Source organism: Eulemur rufifrons, chromosome 30, assembly GCF_041146395.1.
Source record: "Eulemur rufifrons isolate Redbay chromosome 30, OSU_ERuf_1, whole genome shotgun sequence".
In the NCBI taxonomy this organism is placed as follows: Eukaryota; Metazoa; Chordata; class Mammalia; order Primates; family Lemuridae; genus Eulemur; species Eulemur rufifrons.
The window spans coordinates 25409535-25431079 of NC_091012.1; the positions used below are offsets into that span (position 1 = coordinate 25409535).

Genomic DNA, 21545 nt, shown 5'->3' on the forward strand with positions numbered 1-21545 from the left:
ATCTCACACATCTTATTCACTAAACTTGGCTCTGAATGACTTTTGGCCATTTCTAAAAGTTGAATCCACTCTCAATGAAGATTTGGCACCATTTAGGATATTCAAAAGAACAGACTAGGCTCCTGAGGTGCTTCCAAGAGGAAAGCTCCAAAGATGGTTTGAGCAATGAAGTGTCATTGGAATTAGTGCATTGCCTCTCAAGAGGACTAGTTAAAGGAGACAAGTCTCATTTGAATGTATAATTTCAACTTTTAAAAATATAATTCCCATTACTTAGTAATTACACACACATTTCTCTTGGCTGTGAGTTCTCTGAGGGCCAGGATTTGGAGATGCTGAATAAATGTGCTGAATGAATAGATATTGAGTACAAATAGATATGTACAACTGGAAAACCTTTGTTGTAGTGGAGAGATGGTGTATTGGAGGAATTGTAGATAGTTTTCTAGGACTTCAGGAGTTAAGGTTCCTAGTACTGAGTTTGGGGTTTCTAATTGCCTTGGATGATAGGTCATGCCTGTGCAAGATGACAAGCATTTAAGACAAAAGCCTTGAATTGAACTCTGGATATATTAATATGTCCTTTATAATTGGTGATTCATACTGTCAGCTCTGACTTAATAGAAAAATGATTGCTAAATGAGATTATTACAACAATGTGGCAGAACTTTTCTCTTTCATAATACTACTAGAGCTAAAATAGGTAAAATGTATCATTTATACAGAGATTTCACATAATCTTATCTTAATGCATCAATACATGAGAAATTGGATGAGGAGACAGACTTAGGGTAACTCACCCAAGACTACATGGCCTATAAATGGCAGATGAGGAACTTGAATGCAGATCTTCCCACTGGCTTGGGCTCTTTTTAGTCCTCTTTAAGAGTGATTGGTTTTTATTTGGATTTTCTACTTTCTTATATCTACTGGTTAGATGCTCTTAAACATTTTTCATCTTAATAAAACTAGTTAAAATCTGCACTGAAAGACTTTAAATTTGGTTAATAAGGTTCTACTCAGTGTGTAATCCCCTTAACAGTTTGTGATAATGTCAGCTAGCAGTTTGTCAGTTGGAGCCATTCTCAGTGTGTATGTGTGTGTGTGTGTGTATGTGTGTGTGCTTGCATGCTTGTGGGTGCGTGTTTGTGCACATGTACGTGCTCCAGTTGAGCCAGCAGCTTCCACTGGAGAAAACTGATGAGCCTAAAGCATCCAGCTGCATTCTTTTGATATGCAGAAAACAGATGCTAGAACTTTTACACTGCTAGTCATCCCTTTGCTTTGCATATTTTCTCTCTCCCTTCCTTCTTCCCTTTCTCCCCCACCTCCTACTCCCTACGCACAAAGTGGAAAGAGGGAATTTGAGCCAGAGCAGAAAGCTCCATATAAATTTCAGAGAGGACACTAGCTTTGTGGTTTGGCCCATGTGACACTACTTATGATCAATCCTGTACTAACATTATGGATTCAGATGAGAGAGTCATAAATCCATTTTAAGTATAATTGCAAAAGTGAAGTTGAAGAAGTAGTGGTTAATGCTAGAATATCCAATGGAAACTTCATGTGCTGGTTTGTGGAGAATTAAATAAAGTCCATTTTTATACGCGGACTCTCGTCTGAATGTTTCTTAGAAAGTAACTCAAAGTAGTTTAGGCTATGACCGTGACATTTTTTAAGCAATAAATTTTCTTAATCACTGTGTTATTGTTGCATCATTCTCTTGCCAGTCAGGCTTGATATTTCCTATTTGATATGCTGTTATCTTTTGGACTTTGCTCTCAAATGTATTGGTATACTTGAGATACTATTCCTTCTTTCCTCAACTAAGAATATGTATAAATTGAATCTTTTAAAATTTCTAATTAATTTGTTTTGTTTGATCAACTTTGTAGTTTCATTTTTTCAAAGAACCAGCTGTTGGTGTTACTTATCAGTTCTGTTTTTGTATCTATATTTCTTTTTTTTTTTTTTTTTTTTTTGTTGAGACAGAGTCTCACTTTGTTGCCCAGGCTAGAGTGAGTGCCGTGGCGTCAGCTTTAGCTCACAGCAACCTCAGACTCCTCGGCTTAAGCGATCCTACTGCCTCAGCCTCCCGAGTAGCTGGGACTATAGGCATGCGCCACCATGCCCGGCTAATTTTTTTTTTTTTTTTTCTATATAGATTTTTAGTTGTCCATATAATGTCTTTCTATTTTTAGTAGAGACGGGGTCTCGCTCAGGCTGGTCTCGAACTCCTGACCTTGAGCGATCCACCCGCCTCGGCCTCCCAGAGTGCTAGGATTACAGGCGTGAGCCACCGCGCCCGGCCTTGTATCTATATTTCTACTTTTAATTTTATTATTTCCATATTTTGGCTTGTTTTTCTCCTAAATTTCTTAGAGAAACTTAGTTCACTAGTTTTCCTTTGCGTCTTTTTTTCAGTCTTTTCCACTTTAAACTTTTGGAGTGAATAAGTTTTCTCTGAGTTTTGTGGGCAGCAACCCAGGTGTTTTTGTTTCAGTTGTATTTTAATATATACTTTAAATCTTCTGTAATAGCATTCTGCTTCATCCTCGATTTAGTCATTATTTAAGGAAGGAAATTAACATTTATCTAGTATTACCTGCTTAGTGCCAAGCCCTGTGATAAGTGTTTTCTAATAGGTTCTTTATTCCTTATCTCAGCTCTGTCTGGTAGAGGTAGTATTATCTGCATTTTGTTCGTGAGGAAAATGAGGCTCAAATAAAGTTTATGCAAATAATCTCTTCAACTCTACTAAACTGCTTGACAAGTCAGTATGGGAAAAGATCCATATGGGTAGGCAAATTTCAGCCTATTTTTTGTCAGTTTATTATGAATGTGTAGACTTTCTGCCTCCAGTCTCTACCGATTATAATCTACTTGACACATTCATATGTACCTTCTGTCGCTCTTTTGCTGAGAAAATCTTCAGTGGCTCCCTGTTGCCTGTTAATAAATTCCAAGGACTTTACCTTGCTATTCAAATTCCCCTACTATCTTACTCCAGCCAACTTCTCCCTTATTTCCTTCAAAAATACCCTTTCTCCTGTTTCCCCACCTCCCTTCCCAGCTCTCCCAGGGAAATTAATCTCCCAAGACCCCCAGTTTACCATGATACATAGTTACTTGTTGTTACATCATCCTGCTCTATTCCTATTAGTCTTTGAACATCTTGAGGAAAGAAATTGTTTCTCCTCTTTATATACCCCATACATTTCAGGCATGCAAACATTTTAAAAAATTCTAAGTTAGATGTGCGTTTGTTGTATATTGATGCCCTATGATCCTTTTATTCTCCATGGGGGAAAAAAAAAAATATATATATATATATATATATATATATATATATAGTGTATTCCTTTGTCAATTTCTACTTAATTCTCTTGATGTAATCATGTTATCTTTCATCTACTCTAGTGTTCATTTCCATAGTTTCCCTGGGATCCTTGTCTGTTTTATCTATTATGATTTAATAGTATCATGGAGAAGCACACAATGAAAATATTTTGTTGATTCTTAAAAGAAAAATCGTCAGGTTATTTCCATATTCTGTGGCCATGTTGTTAGGTTTTCATTATTTAGTTTTTCCTTCTTAGTCCTTTTAGCATTTTAATGCTTTTTGCTTTGAAATCTAATTTATCAAATTACTGTGATAGTAAACTGCTTCTCTGGTCCTCACCCAGGCATGATAAACCTGTCATCTCCTTTCTTGTAGTTGGTTTGGCTTTTAACATTGTTTCCAAGTGTGACTGTTGAATGAAACAGATTTAGATTTTATTTTTTAATCTAGTAAATTTCTTTTTTTAGAGCTGTGATAGGCAGAATAGTGACCCACCCCCCTCCAGTTAATGTTAATGCCCTCATCCTAATCTGAGGAACCTGGGAAGATGTTCCCTTGCATGGCAAAAAGGGAAAAAGTAAGGTAGCAGATGGAATGAAGTTTGCTAATCAGCTGACCTTAAAATAGGGATTGTATTCTTGATTCTCCGGCTAGACCTAAATGTAATCACAGGGTCCTTAAATGTAAAAGAGGGAAACAGAAGAAGTCAGAGTGATTCAGTATGAGGAGGACTGGACTTTCCATGGCTGACTTTAAAGATGGAGGAAGGGGCCATGAGCTAAGGAATGTGGCGGTCTCTAGAAGCTAGAAAAGACAAGGAAACATTGTCTCCTAGAGCCTCCAGAAGGAACACACCCCTGCTGACACCTTGTGTTTAGCCCAGTGAGACCCATAATAAGTTTGTGGTTTTTAAGCCACTATATTTGTGGCAATTTTGTATGGCAGCAATAGGAAATTAATACAAGGACATTCAACCCATTTATTAGGTTATTAAGTATGAAATGTCCGATTTCCTTTAGTACTTCGTTTGACAGTTGCTATCTCTGACATTGCACTTTGACATGTCTTGTTTTATTTTTATTGTGAAGGTACATCCTTGGTCTGTCAAAAACATGTTTTGGCTTGTGATTATCTTTCACAATTTTTTTAGAGCAATTTTTGTGAAACCATAGATAAGTCAAAATTCGTGTTATTTTTGAATATGAGTTTCCTTGAGGAACCAGTGCAGCAGAAACAGCTTGAAATATCAATGAAGTGTTTGGGAAGGATGTGGCTAATGAACATACAGTATGTCGATGTTTTGAGAAGTTCTATTCTGGTGATTTTAATCTTGAAAATGAGCCACGTGGGCCACCTGAGACCAAGGTGGATAATGATGAGCTAAAAGCTGTAGTGGAAGCGAATCCATCTCAACCTACACATGAATCAGCAGCAAGGTTTGACGTTACTATTCCAATAATATTGGACCATTTCAAACAAATGGGCAAGGTAAACAAGCTGGATAGATGGGTTCCATGTGAATTAAATGAGCATCAGAAGCGAAATTGTCTGTAAGCTTGCCTTTCTTTGCTGTCACAACATAAAGGTGAACCATTTCTACACCATATTGTTACGTGTGATGAAAAATGACTGTCTCCACTTCTATTCAACATAGTGCTGGAAGTCCTTGCCAGAGCAATCAGACAAGAGAGGGGAATTAAGGGCATCCAAATGGGGGAAGAAGAGGTCAAACTCTCACTCTTTGCTGATGATATGATATTATATCTAGAAAACCCCAAGGATTCAACCAAGAGATTCCTGGAATTCATAAATGAATTCAGTAAAGTCTCAGGATACAAAATCACTACACACAGATCAGTGGCATTCATATACACCAATAACAGTTAAGCTGAAAATCAAATCAAAGATGCAATACCTTTCACAATAGCTTCAAAGAAAATTAAATATCTAGGCATATATTTAACAAAGGAGGTGAGAGATGTAATACAGGGAGAACTAGGAAACACTCAGGAAAGAAATTGTAGAAGATGTAAACAGTTGGAAAAATCTACCATGCTCATGGATTGGCAGAATCAATATTGTTAAAATGTCTATACTACCTAAAGTGATCTACAGGATTAATGCAATCCCTATCAAGGTACCATCATCATTCTTTACAGATCTAGAAAAAATAATTCTACGCTTCATATGGAACCAGAGAAGACCTCGTATAGCCAAAGCAATCTTAAGCAAAAAGAACAAATTGGGAGGCACCAGTCTACCAGACTTCAAGCTTTACCACAAGGCCATAGTAACTAGAAAAATGGATCCTTTTGGGCAATCTAAAACATTTGGCACAATGATTGGATAAAGATGAAGTACTGAAGACAGTCCCAAATGGAATATTCATCCAAAAAAGCTAATGGTGTCTGTTTGGTGGTCTAGCGCTGATATTACTCACTACAGCTTCATGAGTCATTTAATTACAGCAGATGTTTACTACAACAAATTGGATGAAATGATGAGGATGCTTGTGATTAAGCATCCAAGATCAGTCAATAGAGACAGGCCAATCCTCTTGCAAGACAACGCTCGACCACGTCGCGTAAACAACGCTGCTCAAACTACAGAAGCTAGACTTGGAACTCTGTCATCCAGTGTATTCACCAGACCTTGCACAAACTGACTACCACTTCTTCCAGGTTTTGGACCACTTCTTGCAAGGAAAAATATCCAGTTCTCCACAAGCTATGGAAAATGCCTTTCACAATTTCATTGCCACTTGCTCTCCATGCTTCTTCGCTGCTGGCATAAACAAGTTATCGTTAAGATGACAAAACTGTGTCAGTAGTTTAGGCATACTTTGATTAATTACTCCTTGTTTGAGATATAATAAACTATACTTTTAATTTGAAATCGGACATTTCATATTTAATGACCTAAATCTATTTTTCTAACCACAGTATTTCAATCATGTATTATATTTTTATACTATTATTTATCTTCTTGTAAGTTCATCTTGTTTTTTTCTATTTTTCATGTAATAAACATTAAATTCTTAATTTCCATTTAAATTATGCCAAAGACCATAAAATAATCACTTTTCCAACATTTAAAACATTTTGGTATTTCTAATTTCATTAGTTATACTACTCTTTTTTTTATTAAATAGGTCTTTTACAGAGGATCATGTATTCAGCTTACAGCATTTACCCTCCCATCTATTTTTTGTTTATAATCTGAAGCTCCTTTAGAAAAAAAATTACCTCTACATATCATATAATTTACCTATAAATCCTACGTCTGTCATTATTCTTGGATTTGTTAATGTTGTAATTTACTGATTTCTTTTAAATATGTTATTTTCAAAGGCCATTGTTTCTGATAATTATATTTGTAGCCATGGGCTTTGGTTGACAAATTGCTTCTGATTTTTTGGATTTTTGAATGTTATTCTCTGCTTTAAGAGAGGAAAAAAGTTGTCTCTATTCATAATTTACTGTATTTGTGGTGATAACTCCATTTCTATTAATCCTACCCAACCCACCACCCTGCTAAAAGCCCTTTTCTTGCCGAAAGTCTAAGGGATGAAGTCATTCTTATCTTGGCATCTTTCAGTGTTAGCTCTCTCTTTCTTTGTAGCAGCTTGTAAAAGCTTGTCTTTATTTTTGAGTATTATTACTAATAATATTAGCTAATGTGTATTTAGTGCACTTGTTATCAAACTATTTTCCACAGACCCCTGGGGGCCTTGAGACCCTTTCCAGGAGTCTGCAAGGTCAGAATTATTTTCATAATAATACTAAGATGTTCGTTGGATTGACACTGGTGGTGCAGAAGCACTGGTGGATCAAGCAGCAGATGCCTGAGCACAAATCAGGAGATTGGCACCAACTGCAGTAGTCATATTGGATTCCTCGCCACCATGCACTTGCAGTTTTTTTTTTAAAATGCCAGATTCGCTTAAGAATGTCCTTGATAAAGCAGAAAAATATTAATCTCATTTAATCTTGACTCCTGAGTATACATCTAGTTGAATATTCCATATGATGAAATGGAAAGTATGTGTAAAGGCCTTCTGATGTATACTGAAGTGTAATGGTTTACTCAAGGAAAAACATTTGATTTGCAAGCTGCTATTTTCATGGAACATTACTTTTACTTGGAAAGACAAGTAACAAGACTGTGGTTATTTGCATTAGGGTATTTGGCAGACATTTTCCCAAAAGTGCAGGAAGTGAACCTGCTACTTCAAGAAAAACAACTCATGGTATTTTTCGCAAATCATAAAATTTGAGCTTTCATGGGAAAAATCAGAAAACTTGTATCTACCACCATGAGCTTGACAGCCTCCCAGTACTTAAAACATTTCTGATGAAGTGGGTGGTGATAATAAATAATATGATTTTTCCCCATTATATAGTGAAATGTTTCAACATTTGAAAGATGTTCATAACTCAGTGAACCAAGAATTTCTAGTTGATCTACATGGTATTACACAATCATGCAGGGGAAAAGATTCATTCAAAGTACAAGAAAGACCAGTGGATTTTAATACAGTGGAATACAAAAAGTTCATTGAGGGATTTCAGATTCTACATTACAGTTAACCTTTACGAAACTACTACTTGTTGAGTTTTGATGTCCTATTGAAGAATATCCACTATTATCTGAAAGAGCTATTAAGATAGTTCTTTTCTAAATGCATATCTCTGTGAGACTGTATTTTCTTCATATACTTGAACCAAAATAACATTTCAGCAGAATAAATGTTGATGTAGATATTAGAATCTAGGTGTCTTCTATGGAATTCAGACATTTAAAATTTTGCAAAACTGTAGAAACAATGCTACTACTTCTCTCACTAAATTTGTGTTGGTTTTGGAAAATATTTTTAAATAAAATGTTATTTATATTAATATGTAATGTGTTTATTATTGTTACTTATAATTACTATTTTAATATAGGATATAGTAAATACCAATAGGAATAACCCATATCAAGAAAAGCTCTTTGGGGTCCTTAGTACGTTTTAAGAGTGTAAAGTGGTCCTGATACAAAAATTTTGAGAACCACTGATGTAGTATATAAAGCATTTTTCATATTCATTATCTTATATTCACAACCATCTTATGAGGGGCATATTATTATTACCCTAGTTACATAGATGAGAATATATGACAAAAAGAAGCTATATGTATTCTGGTTAGCAGTTCCTCCAAATTTGATGATCTTCTCATTGTAGTTTACTCTCTTTGAAGACTTGCTTCTGAGTTTAATTTTGCAGATCCCATCTCCTTATGATCTTCCCCCATCTTTTTCCAGTTGAAATTTCTTATATTATTTTTCATAGTACAAAGGCAGTATGTACACCTTGCAGAAAATCCAGATATCCCAAGCAAGAGTGTAAAGATTATCCTTAATCTTCTCCAGTGGACATAACTGTTAACTGTGCAGTATATATTTATTCAGATGCTTTTCTAAACATGTTTAATTATCAGTGTAAAGTCAGTAAAGTATCATACTCAAAAGGACTTTGAAGTCAAATAGATCTTAGTTTGAATCTCACCTCTGTGAGCTCTTGGACAAGTTACTTAACATCTAAGCTTTCATTCTTCATCTGTAAAATGGGAATAGAAGTGCCTGCTTTCATAGGTTTGCTATGAGGCTTAAGTGAGATAATGCATAAAGAACAGCACAGTACCTAGCATTCCATAAACATTCAATTAATGTTAGCTGTTGATGTTATTCTATATGTGTGTATGTGTAAATAGATCAATAGATATGTCAGGTTTATTGAGGTATATTTGACATGCATTAGAATTTACTCTTTTTGAAATACAGTCCTGTGAGCTTTGACAAATCCATATACTTGTGTAACTACTACCCAAAGATATAGAAAAGTCCCATCACTGCAGAAAATTCCCTTACGCCCCTTGGTTCCTAGCCTTTCCCCCAACATAGCCACTGATAACTGTACTGATCTGTTTTCTGTGTCTATAGTTTTGCCCCTTTCAGAATGTCAAATAAATGGAGTTATTCAGTATGTTGTGTTTTAGGTCTGAATTATTTTACTTAGCATAATACATTTGAGCTTCATCAGTATTGTGTGTATCCACAGTTTGTTCCTTTTTACTGCTGATTAGTATTCAATTGTACCACTATTGGTTTAACCATTCACCAGTTTATGGACATTTGGGTTGTTTCCAGTGGCTATTATGAATAAAGCTGCATTGACCATTTGAATACAAGACTTTGTATGTACATATGTTTTCATTTTTCTTGTGTAAAGACCTAGGTGTGGGATTGCTGGGCCATAGGTTAAGTATGTACTTTATACGAAGCTGCCAAAATGTTTTCTCAAGTGGCTCTTCTATTTTGCTTTTCCACCAGCATGTATGAGAGTTTCTAGTTGCTCCACAATCTTGGTAACACTTGTTATGGTTAATCATTTTAATCTTAAGTCATTCTAGTGAGTGTGTGATTTTATCTTGTGGGTTTTTTTCCCACTTCTGTGTTTATTGCAGCATTATTCACAATAGCTAAAATATGCAATCAGCTTAAGTGTTTATCAAGGGATGAGAAAATGTGGTATACATACACAATGGAATATTATTTAATCACGAAAAAGAAGGGAATTTTGTCATTTGCAGAAACATGGATGGAACTAAAGGACATTATTTTAAGTGAAATAAACCAGGCACAGAAAGACAAATATTGCATTTTCACACTCATACATGGGACCTAAAAAAAATTGATCTCATGGAGGTAGTGAATAGAATAGTGGCCACTAGAGGTTGGTAAGGGTGGTGGGAAGGGGTAATGAAGAGGTGTTGGTTAATGGGTAATACTGTTTTTTTTTTTTTTCAGCTCATTATGGGGGTACAAAAGTTCAGGTTATATATATTGCCCATGCCTCCCCATCCCCCCGAGTCTGAGCTTCAAGTGTGTCCATTCCCTAGACAGTGCACATCACACTCATCATGTAGGTATGCACCCATCCCCTCCCCCCACCCCCATCCTCCCCAGTCAGAACTTCAAGCGTGTCCATTCCCCAGGCAGTGCGCATTGCACTCATCATGTAGGTATACACCCATCCCTTCCCCCCAGCCCCCCCTCTGTCCGATACCCAATTGATGTTATTCCCAAATGTGCACTCAGGGAAACCAGTTTGCTGGTGTATCTCGTGGTTTTAGTTTGCATTTTCTTAATGATTGAAAATACTGAGTATCTTTTCATGTGTTTGTTTGCCTTTGTATACCTTCTTTGATGGAGCATCTCTTTGTATTTTTTGGCCAGTTTAAATCAGGTCGTTTTCTTATCTTGTGGTTGTAAAAGTCCTTTTTATAATATATACTAGATACAGGTACTTTTTTAGATATATGTTTTCAGAATATGTTCTCCCAGTTAGTGTCTTGGCTTTTTATTTTCTTAATGGTAATTTTCTTTTGCAGAGTAAGAGTTTTTAATTTTGAAGAAGTCCAATTCTGAATCCATCTCACATAAATTTTTGTATATGCTTTGAGATTAAGAGTCAAGGTGCATTTTCCCCAACTATCCAATTGTTCCAGCACCACGTCTTGAAACACAATCCTTTCTCCATTGAATTGCCTTGGCACCTTTGTGGAAAATTAACTGACCACATATGCATGGGTTTTGTTTTGTTTTATTTTTATTTTTTATGACCAAGCGATGGTCATGGATGCATGGGTATATTTTTAAACTCTTTTTTTTTTTTTAAATAAAGAGCCTGTTCTCTTAGAGGATTGAACTCTATTATGTTCTATTTTTCTATCCTTATCCCAATAATACTACATTGTCTTTATTACTGTAGCTTTGTAGTAAGCTTTGAAAGCACATAGGTTGTCCAGCTTTGTTCTTTCTCACAATTATTTTACCCATTCTAGGTCCTTTGCATTTTCATATGACTGAGAGTCATTATGCCAATTTCTACAAAAGAGCCTACTGGAATTTTTATTGGGATTACATTGAATGTTTAGAATAATTTGGTTAATTTGGTGAGTGTGGTAGGCTAAATAGTGGCCCTCAAAGGTATCTACTCCCATGGAACCTGTGAATATTACTTTCTATGGCAAATGACATGATTAAGTTGAAGATTTTGAGATGGCAAAATTATCCTAGATTAAGTGGCCCACAAGTGCAATCACAGGTATTCTTATAAGAGGGAGGCAGAGGGAGATACTGTTAAGAGAAGAAGGCAATGTGAGGTAACCAGAGAGATTTGAAGATGCTGTGCTACCGGTTTTGATGATAGAGGAAGGGGCCATGAGCCGAAGAATATAGCTTTAGAAACTGGAAAAAGCAAGTAATGGATTCTCCCTTACAGTTTCCAGAGGGAGCGGGGCTATGATGACATCTTGACTTAGCCCAATGAGACCCACTCTGGACCTTTGGCTGCCAGAGAATAAATGTGTATTGTTTTAAGCCACCAAGTTGGTGGTAATTTGTTACAGCAACCATAGGAAACTAATACATGGAGTACATAAATCTTAATAGCATTGAGTTTTCTGATCTCCATTTTATGTCTCCCCATTTTAGATCTTTAATTTTTCTTGGCAGTTGTTATGGACTTAATATTTATATAAACTCAAAATTCATAAATTGAAATCTAATCCCCAGTGTGATGGTATTTGGAGGTGGGGCCTTTGTGAAGTGATTAGGTCATGAGGGTGGAGCTCTCATGATTGGAATTAGTGCCCTTATAAGAAGAGGCCAGGGAGCTACCTTGCTTCCTTTCCACCATGTGGGGATATGAGAAGGAGGATATGAGAAGTTAGCTGTCTGCATCCCAGAAGAGAGCCCTCACCAGAACCCAACCATGCTGGCACCCTGATCTTAGACTTCCAGCCTCTGGAACTGTGAGGAATAAATTTCTGTTGTTTATAACTGACACCACCACCCCCATTGTTCCTCCCCCATCTATAGTATTTTGTTAGATCAGCCCGAATGGAATAAAACAGCAGTATTTGGTAGGATTCAATGTATACGGTCTTGAACATATGTTGTTATGTTTATCTCTAAGTATTTTCTAGTTTTCATGCTTTTGTAAATGGTAGTTTATTCATAAACTTTTAATTTTAGGATTTTCTTAAAATTTTTTGGAAATTTTCAGTAAATGATAATGTTTTAAAATTTCTGTTTCCAACTTTTCATTGCTACTATGAAGTGCAATAATTTTTTATACACTTACCTTGTATCCTGTAATTTTGTTAAATTCACTTATCAGATCTAGCAGCTTTTTATACATTTCTTACAGTTTTCTACATAGAAAATCATGTCTGTGAATAATGACAGGTTTGCTCCTTTCTATCAAATCTGTATCCCTTTTATTTCCTTTTCTTGTATTGTGGCTAGGACCTCTAGTGTGATGTTGAATGGATGTATTGAAGTGGACATACTTGCCCTGTTTCCTGTCTTAAGGGGAAAGCATTTAATCTTTCACCATTAAGCATTATAACTATTGGTTTTTCATAGAAGCTCTTTTATTGCTAATTTGTTGAGAGCCTTTATCTTGAATGGGTAGTGAATTATGTCAAATGCTTTTTCTGTAACTATTAATTATGTGTTTTTTTTTCTTTTTCAGTCTATTAATACAGTGAAGTATATTAACTGATTTTCAAATGTTAAGCCAAGTTTGCAATCCCAGCTAAACCACACTTTGTCATAATGTAATATTCTTCTTATATATTGCTGGATTCAATTGGCTAAAATTGTGGGGGGGATTTTTGCATCTCTGTTCATGAGGGATATTGGTTTGTAGTTTTCTTTCTTGGTCAGGTTTTGGTATCAGGATAATGCTAATCTCATGAAATAAATTAGGAAATGCCCCCCACCCTTTTTCTGCAAGAGTCTGTGAAGAATTGATGCTATTTCTTCCTTAAATGTTTGGTAGATTTTGCCAGGGCCTGGCATTTTCTTTGTGAGAAGGATTTTAACTAGTATTTCAGTTTTCATGTCTTTCTTTTAAGAAATTTACTGACATAAAGTTGTTCATAATATCCTCGTCTTATCCCTTTAATATTTGTAGGATTTGTAGTGATATGTCTCCTTTCATTCTTGATATAGTTAGTTTGTGTCTACTCCTTTTCTTCTGATCAATCTGGCTATAGATTTACCAATCTTCTTTATCTTTTCAAGGAACCAGCTTTTAGTTTCATTGATTTTTCTCTAATGTCTTTCTATTGTATTTAATTAATTTCTGTGCTTATATTTATTTCTTTCCTTCTGTTTACTTTTTAAACTTTTACTCCCCTTTTTAGTTTCATAAGGGGGAATCTTAGATTGTTGACTTGATCTTTTCTAATGTAAACATCTGATGCTGAAATTTCCCTTAATTACTGCTTTACTTGTATTTCAAAAATTTTGGTAAGTTGTGTTTTCACCTTAGTCCAAAATATTTTCCAGTTTTCTTTATGTGTTTTTTTTTCTTTTGCCTATGGATTATTTATAAGTGTGATGTTTAATTTTTAAGTATATTGAGAATTTTCCAGATATCGATCTGTTACTGATTGCTGGTTTAATTCCACTGTGCCTAGAGATTTGCTTGTATGATTTCAATGCTTTTAAATTTTTTGAGCCTTGTTTTATGGTCCAGAATTCAGTCTATCTCAGTGAATGTTCCATGTGCACTTGAAAGGAATTTATATTCTGTTGTTGGGAGGAACTCTATCAATATCAGTTAGGTCCAGTTGGTTGACAGTATTGTTATAATCATGTATATCGTTAGTAATTTTCTGTCCATGTGTTCTATCATTGACTCAGAGAGGAGTGTTAATTTTTATTTATAATTGTGAATTTTTTCTAATTCTCATTTTGGTTTGATTAATATTTTCTAGACGGATTTTGAAGCTTTGTTATTAGGTATATAAATATTTATGATCATTGGATCCCTTTGACAAATTGACCCCTTTATCATTATGACCTGCTCCTATTTGTCCCTGGTAATATTCCTTGTTCAAAAATATACTTTTTCTTATATTGTGGTAGTCAGAATGGCCCCCCAGAGATATCCAGGCCCTAAATCCTAGAACCTGTGAATATGTTATATTACATGGCAAAGGAGACTTTGCAGATGTATTTAAGGTTACAGTATTAGTTTCTATTGTTATCATGAAAAATTACCATAATCTTAATGGTTTACAACTACTCTTAACTTATTATCTCACAGTTCTTTAGATCAGAAGTCCGGGTACAACATGGTTCAGTTCCGTCTTCTGCTTAGAGTCTCACAAGGTTGAAATCAAAGTGTTAATAGAGCTGTATTCCTTTCTAGAGGGTCTGGGGATTAATATGCTTCCAAGCTGATTTGGGCTATTGTCAAAATTTAGTTCCTTGGGGTAGTAGGGCTGAGGTTTCCATTTCCTTGCAATGGCTCTCAGCCAGGAGTTATTCTCAGCCTCTAGAGGCTGCCAGCATTCCTTGGCTCATGGTTCCTCACTTCCATCTTCAAAGCCAACAATGGCAGGCTGAGTCCTTCTCATATCTGGAATCTCTCTGACTTCCCCTTCTGCCTCATCTCTCCTCTTCCGTTGCATCTTTCTGACTTACTCATCTACCTTCCTATTCTTCTTTTAAGGGCTCATGTGATTACATTGGACCCACTTGGATAATGCAGTAAAATCTCTCTATTGTAAGGTTAGCTAATTATTAACATTAATTCCATCTGCAAAGTCCCTTCACAGTATTTAGATTAGCGTTTGATTGAATAACCAGGGCATAGAAATCTTGGAAAACATCTTTAGAATACTGCCTACCACAGTTATGGACCTTAAAATAGGGATATTAGCCTGGCTTTATCCAAGTGGACCCAACCTCATCACATGAACTCTTAAAAGCAGAGAACTTTCTCTTACTGGAAGCAGGAGAAATATGGCAGAAGGAGAAGTCAGAAAAATCCCAAGCGTGAGAAAGATTTGATATGCTATTGCTGGCTTTGAGATGTAGGGGCCTATCTGCAAGGACCCAAGGGAGGCCTCTAGTATCCAAGGGTGGATGCCAGGTGACAGCCAGGAAAGAAACAGGTACCTCAGTCCTAAAACCACATGAAATGATTCTGCCTACAACCTGAATGAACTTGGAAGCTGATTCTGCCCAGAGTCCACTGATAAGGGCCCCACCAATGGACGTCTTGATTTCAGCCTTGTGAGACTCTGAGCAGAGAAACCAACCAAGCCCATCCAGCCTTCTGGCATACAGAACTGTGTGATAAATTTGTACTGTTTTAAGCTTCTAAATTTATGATAATTTGTTAAAGCAGCAATAGAAGACTAAAACGGGTATTAATATAGTCACTCCGGCTTTCTTTTGGTTAGTATTGGTTTAATATAACTTTTTCTGTACTTTTGCTTTTAATCTGTCTGTGAATTTATAGATAAAGTGGGTGTCTTATAGACAGCATATAGTTGTCTTGCTAATTTATCCAATCTGATACTCTTTGTCTTTATTTTTTTTATTTCAGCATATTACGAGGGGTACAAATGTTTAGGTTACATATATTGCCTTTGCCCCACCAAAGTCAGAGCTTCAAGCATGTCCATCCCCCAGACGGTGCACACCACACCCACTAGGTGTGAATATACCCCCCTTCTACCTGCCCGATATCCAGTGAATGTCACTACCATATGTGCACCTAAAGTGTCGATCAGTTAATACCAATTTGATGGTGAGTACATGTGGTGCTTGTTTTTCTGTTCTTGTGATACTTCACTTAGTAGAATGCCCAGTAATGGGATTTCTGGATCAAATGGTAGTTCTACTTGTGTCTCTTTGAGGTATCTCCATATTACTTTCCACAGAGGTTGTACCAGTTTGCAGTCCCACTAGCAGTGTGAGGGTTCCTATTTCTCTGCATCCACGCCAACATTTATTATTTGGGGACTTTTTGATAAAAGCCATTCTCACTGGAGTTAAGTGATATCTCACTGTGGTTTTGATTTGCATTTCCCTGATGATTAGAGATTTTGAGCATTTTTTCATATGTTTGTTGGCCATTAGTCTGTCTTCTTTTGAAAAGTTTCTGTTCATGTCCTTTGCCCACTTTTTAATGGGGTGGTTTGATTTTTCTCTTGCTGATTTTCCTGAGTTCTCTCCAGATTCTAGTTATGAGCCCTTTATCGAATGTGTAGCATGCAAATATTTACTCTTTGTCTTTAAATTGGTATTTAGATGATTTACATTTAATGTAATTATTGGCAGGGTTGAGTTTTAATTACCTCCTTGTTGTAGCCTGGAAAATGCTTCCTGTCAATAAACTGGGGCAATGTTAGGGTTTATCTCCTTTGTTTTCTCCCTCCTTGTTCTTCACTGCCTGTTGTCAATGTCTGAAAACTGTTGCCTTGTATGTTATTCTTGTTTAATTTGGAAGGTAAATTCTGTTCCTGTTATTACATCAAGGCTGGAAGTGGAAGTCCTCAATAATGTAATTTTTAATTAATGTTTCAAGGGCATCCTGTGAGAGAGAGTGTGTGTGTAATTTGTTCAGTCATGGAGAGTACAATAATGTGCAGTAAAATGTTCAGCCAAATGAACGTGGCAGATGGCTGTCTTTTTAGAAATAGAATCAAATAATCAATCAGTAAAAGAACTTGACCATTTTCTGATCATTTCAGCCTTTTTCAGTCTCCATGTCTTGGTATGGCTAGTTCCTTCTGCCTGGAATTCTTCTTCATGTCATTTCCTTTCTTGCCTGGCAGCTTTTCTATGTGTCCCCCAGAACTAGCTCCAGGGTCACCGCCTCTCTGCTTCCCAGTACCTCAGACACAATCTGTATTTTCTTTTCCTGGCTTCCATCAAACGCCATAGTGTATCATTAATATAATTATGTGTTTCTGTGTGGACTGCCTTTTACCAGGAAGCCCTGGGAAGCCGGGGGCTTGTTTTAGTCTTCTTTATGTTTCTCTTATTCCCAGTATAATATGCCTGCTACATAAACCTTTTCAATCAATGATTGGTGAATTAGTACTCTTTTTAGGTGCTGAAAAATGTTGCTGTTATTACTCCCCATTTCAGTATCACATGTTTGTAAAAGTAAATCCTCTTTAATCATTTTACTTTTCTCCTAGTAAATTCCTCATCTATGCCTGTCTGCTACTGTTCTCTGTGCTGCTGGCCCTTCGTTTGGATGGCATCATTCAGTGGAGTTACTGGGCTGTTTTTGCTCCAATATGGCTTTGGAAGTTAATGGTCATTGTTGGAGCCTCAGTTGGAACTGGAGTCTGGGCCCGAAATCCTCAATATCGGTAATACTGCTTTATAAAACCCACTGGTCTCTATCCTGAGGGAGCAATATCTTGGTTTTTCTCACTTTTGATAAAGTAAGGACCATTTCCTTTTCTATGTATCTGGTATTTTCTAAGAACTATAGTAGAGGCAAACTGAGATCTCTTCTATGTATTTGAAAATTAGGTGTTTTCTTACAAAAGCAGTGTTCTTTGGGGTGGTTAAGTTCCCAGCCAGCACACAAATGCTTGTGTAATCCAGAATGTACCCAAAATACAAACTGGTATGTCCTAATAGACTAAGAAGGATGAAACCACCCTGCTTTTAGGAGAAGGCATTCCGAGTTTTAGCTTTGGTCATCAGGGATCTATATTTCTGCAGTTCAGTTTTGGAACTGGGGCTCCCCTTGTCCCACGACTGTCCTAGGCCCAGGGTTTGAGGACTATTAGCAGCACTGGGGAAGTAGCTTGGCCAGGAGATCCTGAGTCCCTGAGACCAGGGCTGGGGAATGAGGAACGTTGAGCGCCAGATTCTGAGAAGGAGAGCAGAGCCTTTGGGTGAAGGGGAGAGGGGTACCCTTTACCTTCTGCAAGTCCCCACTGCTCTTCTTAGATGCCTCAGATGGTCCAAATTCCTGGGAGTTAGCTCACTCCAGTGTGCAGCGTGGCGCTGCTGGGTCCTGTAAGTCTTTCTCCCTCGCAGAGACTGAAACTACATAAAGGGAAAAGGCAGGACTTGAGAGAAGGAGGCTGTTCTAAACCTTCACCAGGAAGATGGAGAGTGCAGGAATGCCCGGTAGGCAGGTGGGGATGGAAGGGGCTGATACGTTGAGCTGCTCATGTGGGAAAAGCATAGAGGTTTTTAAATTCTTGGTCATTACCTCTAAAAAATAAAGATTCAGATCCTATAAATTACATATCACATACATATCTAAGAACTTTAAAATGGCTACACAGAGAGCCTTGGCAGATGAGGGACATTCATATGTAGCTATTTTAAAATTCTTAGATTTTTTTTGGAAAGATTGATTACCTGTGTGGTTATACATCTTTTCTTTTTTATGAGATATTTTCAGATATCTAATGCTTGCTCCTCAAAGAATGAAAAGGTAAATAACTAAAAATTTAGGTTCCATTAATTGATATTTAGAAGGTTTTGAACTTTGTTGGTTTGATTTTAGACTTTTTGAGCAAGGAAGGGAATGGTGGGGAGTATACAGACGTGGTCACTCTAGTGATAGCAGTAACTGATGCAACGCTTTTGGGTCCTACAAGAATAACCTCTGACCTCATTTCCTCTACGTTCTCAACTCAGGTGTATTTATCACCAACAAAACACGTATATCATAAATGTTCATCTGTGTTTTGAAGAACATTGCGAGCCTTTTCAAATGCATTGTAAAGCCTTTTTCTGAGTAGTGGCCTTACCATTTTTCAATTATTAATCTATTAAGTTCATGCATGGTACTTAAACAGCTAATTAAACTGACTTAGTTTCAGAATAGTTTTGACTCTTTTGTTCTTCTGTCCTCCTACAGGTGTTAGTTTATCCTAATGGAATAGAAAGGAAAATAAAAAGACATTTATACTTTTTCTTTGCATTTTGAAATAGCACCTAATAATAGTTAATATATCTTATTGGAATATAACCAACACTTATTCATAGAGTTATTTTTATAGTATGACATGAAATAGGATATATATGGTTTTTAATTCATGGAGAGATGAGAATCATGAGACTTAAAAGATATTTGTCAGTTTTTAGCAGTAGAAGTGATCAGTTTGAATAATCTTGGAAGGAACTCTTGTGTTGAATTTAAAGATATGGACAAAAATGTTTATGTACATTGTCTGGGAAGTAATAACTGTGGCTATTACTCCTGAGAATATCCTTCTACAGTTAAGGCATTAAAGTTCGGTTTGGTTGTATTGTGCATTTCTTGTCATATAGTTCTTTGATATTTGGAAGATTGCCTATTAAAGATTAAGTTTAAGTTAGCTTTTGACCTGATTTTCCTTTGCTTTTTGTCAAATTTACAAGTAAAATTCGAAGTAGCAACGTAAGTTGTTACTTGCCCTGAACTGCTTGCTTGTAATGGAGATTCTGAACTGAGAGTATTTCTTCTTCTTCTGTCCCTTTTTAGAGCAGAAGGGGAAACATGCGTGGAGTTCAAAGCCATGTTGATTGCAGTGGGCATCCACTTGCTCCTGTTGATGTTTGAAGTTCTGGTCTGTGACAGAATTGAGAGAGGAAGCCATTTCTGGCTTCTGGTCTTCATGCCGCTCTTCTTTGTTTCCCCGGTGTCTGTTGCAGCTTGTGTATGGGGCTTTCGACATGACAGGTCACTAGAGGTGAGATTTCCTATATTTAAGAATGTTTTCAAAAGTAAAATCTTTGGTCAGTTATTCAAATATCAATTTCTTGCCCTTTGTTAGGAAGAGATTGATCTTTGACCCTAGATCATGGGATATAAAGCAACAGAAGACAATGGAAATCATCATTTCTCTTTCTTAACTTAGAACATTGGCTTTTCACCCAGGCCATCAGCCTTCTCCCCACTTCACCACTTCCCCTGTCCACCTGCATCAGTCAGACTTTTCCAGAGGAACAGAACCCATAAAGTAGATGCAGATATAAAGAGATTTTATTTCAAGGAACTGAGTCACATGATTGTGGGGCTGGCAAGTCTGAAATCTATAGGGCAGGTGGGCCGGCTGGAGATCCAGCAGGAATTGACGATGCAGTACTGAGGCAGAATTTCTTCCTCTGTCAAGGGAGCCTCAGTGTTTGCTCTTAAGGCTTTCAACTGGTTGGGTGAGGCCCACCCACATTATTGAAGGTAATCTCCTTTATTCAAAGTCAATACCTTCATGGCAACACCTAGCTTAGTGTTTGATTGAATAACTGGGTACTATAGCCTAGCCGACTTGACCCACAAAGTGACTGTCTCGCCACCTCAGACCCCATGATCTAGCTCCTCACCTGCTCTCTAGTTAGCTTATCCTGATGTGCCCATATGTTAATATTTATTCACTCAATGAACATTTATCAAGTATTTACTATATGGCAAGCCCTTTTTGCCTAAGCATAGGGGATGCACAGATGAATAAAATACCAGGACTAGTACTGCCAATATTAACAATGAAAATAATTGCAGACAGCATTTATTGAGCATTTACTGTGTGCCAGGCATTGTGTGAGGCACATAACATGCAGTATCTTATTAAATATTCATAACCCTGTGAAGTAGGTGTGGTAGTTTCTCAGAGAGGGTAATTTGTTCATGGCCACACATTAAGGGGCAGGGCGAGGATTCCATTTCGGTCAGCCTGACTTCCAAAGCCCAGGCACTTACTGCACAGAAGCTGAGGGCCCAAAGCCTAATGTCATAATGGGTTGAGGGGAGAACTACAGGCTATAGAAGCCTTGTTTTGAGCCATGTGGATAAAGAATAGAGAAAGAAGACTGAAGTTGGGTTGGAAGGGAACATAGGAGCCAGGGGGTGGGTTGGGCATGTAAGCCTTGACCCCGCATGTAGGCTTGAAGGGAAGGTGCCCAGAGAGAGGGAAGATGATGGAGCGAGGCCCTGTAGGACCCAGAGCACCAGGAAAGGCTTGGCCTTGAACAGGGGGAGCCGGAAAGGCCACAGCCTGGGTGTGGCTGATAGGTAGGGGTGGGCTATGCAGGGAGGATACCTCTGATGGCCGCTTTTACCCTCCCTGCAATTCCCATTTTATATTGGGGACCCAAGCACCTGTGGATTTTGGTATCTGGGGAGTCCTGGAGCCAATCCCCCATGGATGCCACGGGACAACTGTACAGTGCCTAGGACTGCACTGGACATGAGTTATAGAAAGGTAGTCTTTCATATATTCACATTCTTACCCAGAGAAGAAACAACGTGCTGGGAGTTGAGCTCCCTCTTGTGTGACATAAAAACAAGTGTCTACATTGGCAAGGAGGGGATTGAGAGTAGCCTTGCACA

At 37.2% G+C, this 21545-nt stretch overlaps 1 protein-coding gene across 3 annotated transcripts in view; it reads left to right on the plus strand.

Annotated features, from left to right (window-relative positions):
* Nucleotides 1-21545, plus strand: part of LOC138377988 (transmembrane protein 185A) — a 35037-nt gene that overhangs the window by 4939 nt on the left and 8553 nt on the right. For 2 of the 3 annotated variants that reach the window (XM_069463195.1, XM_069463197.1), the window contains exons 2-3: nt 17404-17580; nt 19704-19911. In XM_069463195.1, the coding sequence (XP_069319296.1) occupies nt 17404-17580; nt 19704-19911 (385 nt within the window). The remainder of the gene's footprint in view (nt 1-17403; nt 17581-19703; nt 19912-21545) is intronic. The other variant, XM_069463198.1, reaches the window with a different exon arrangement.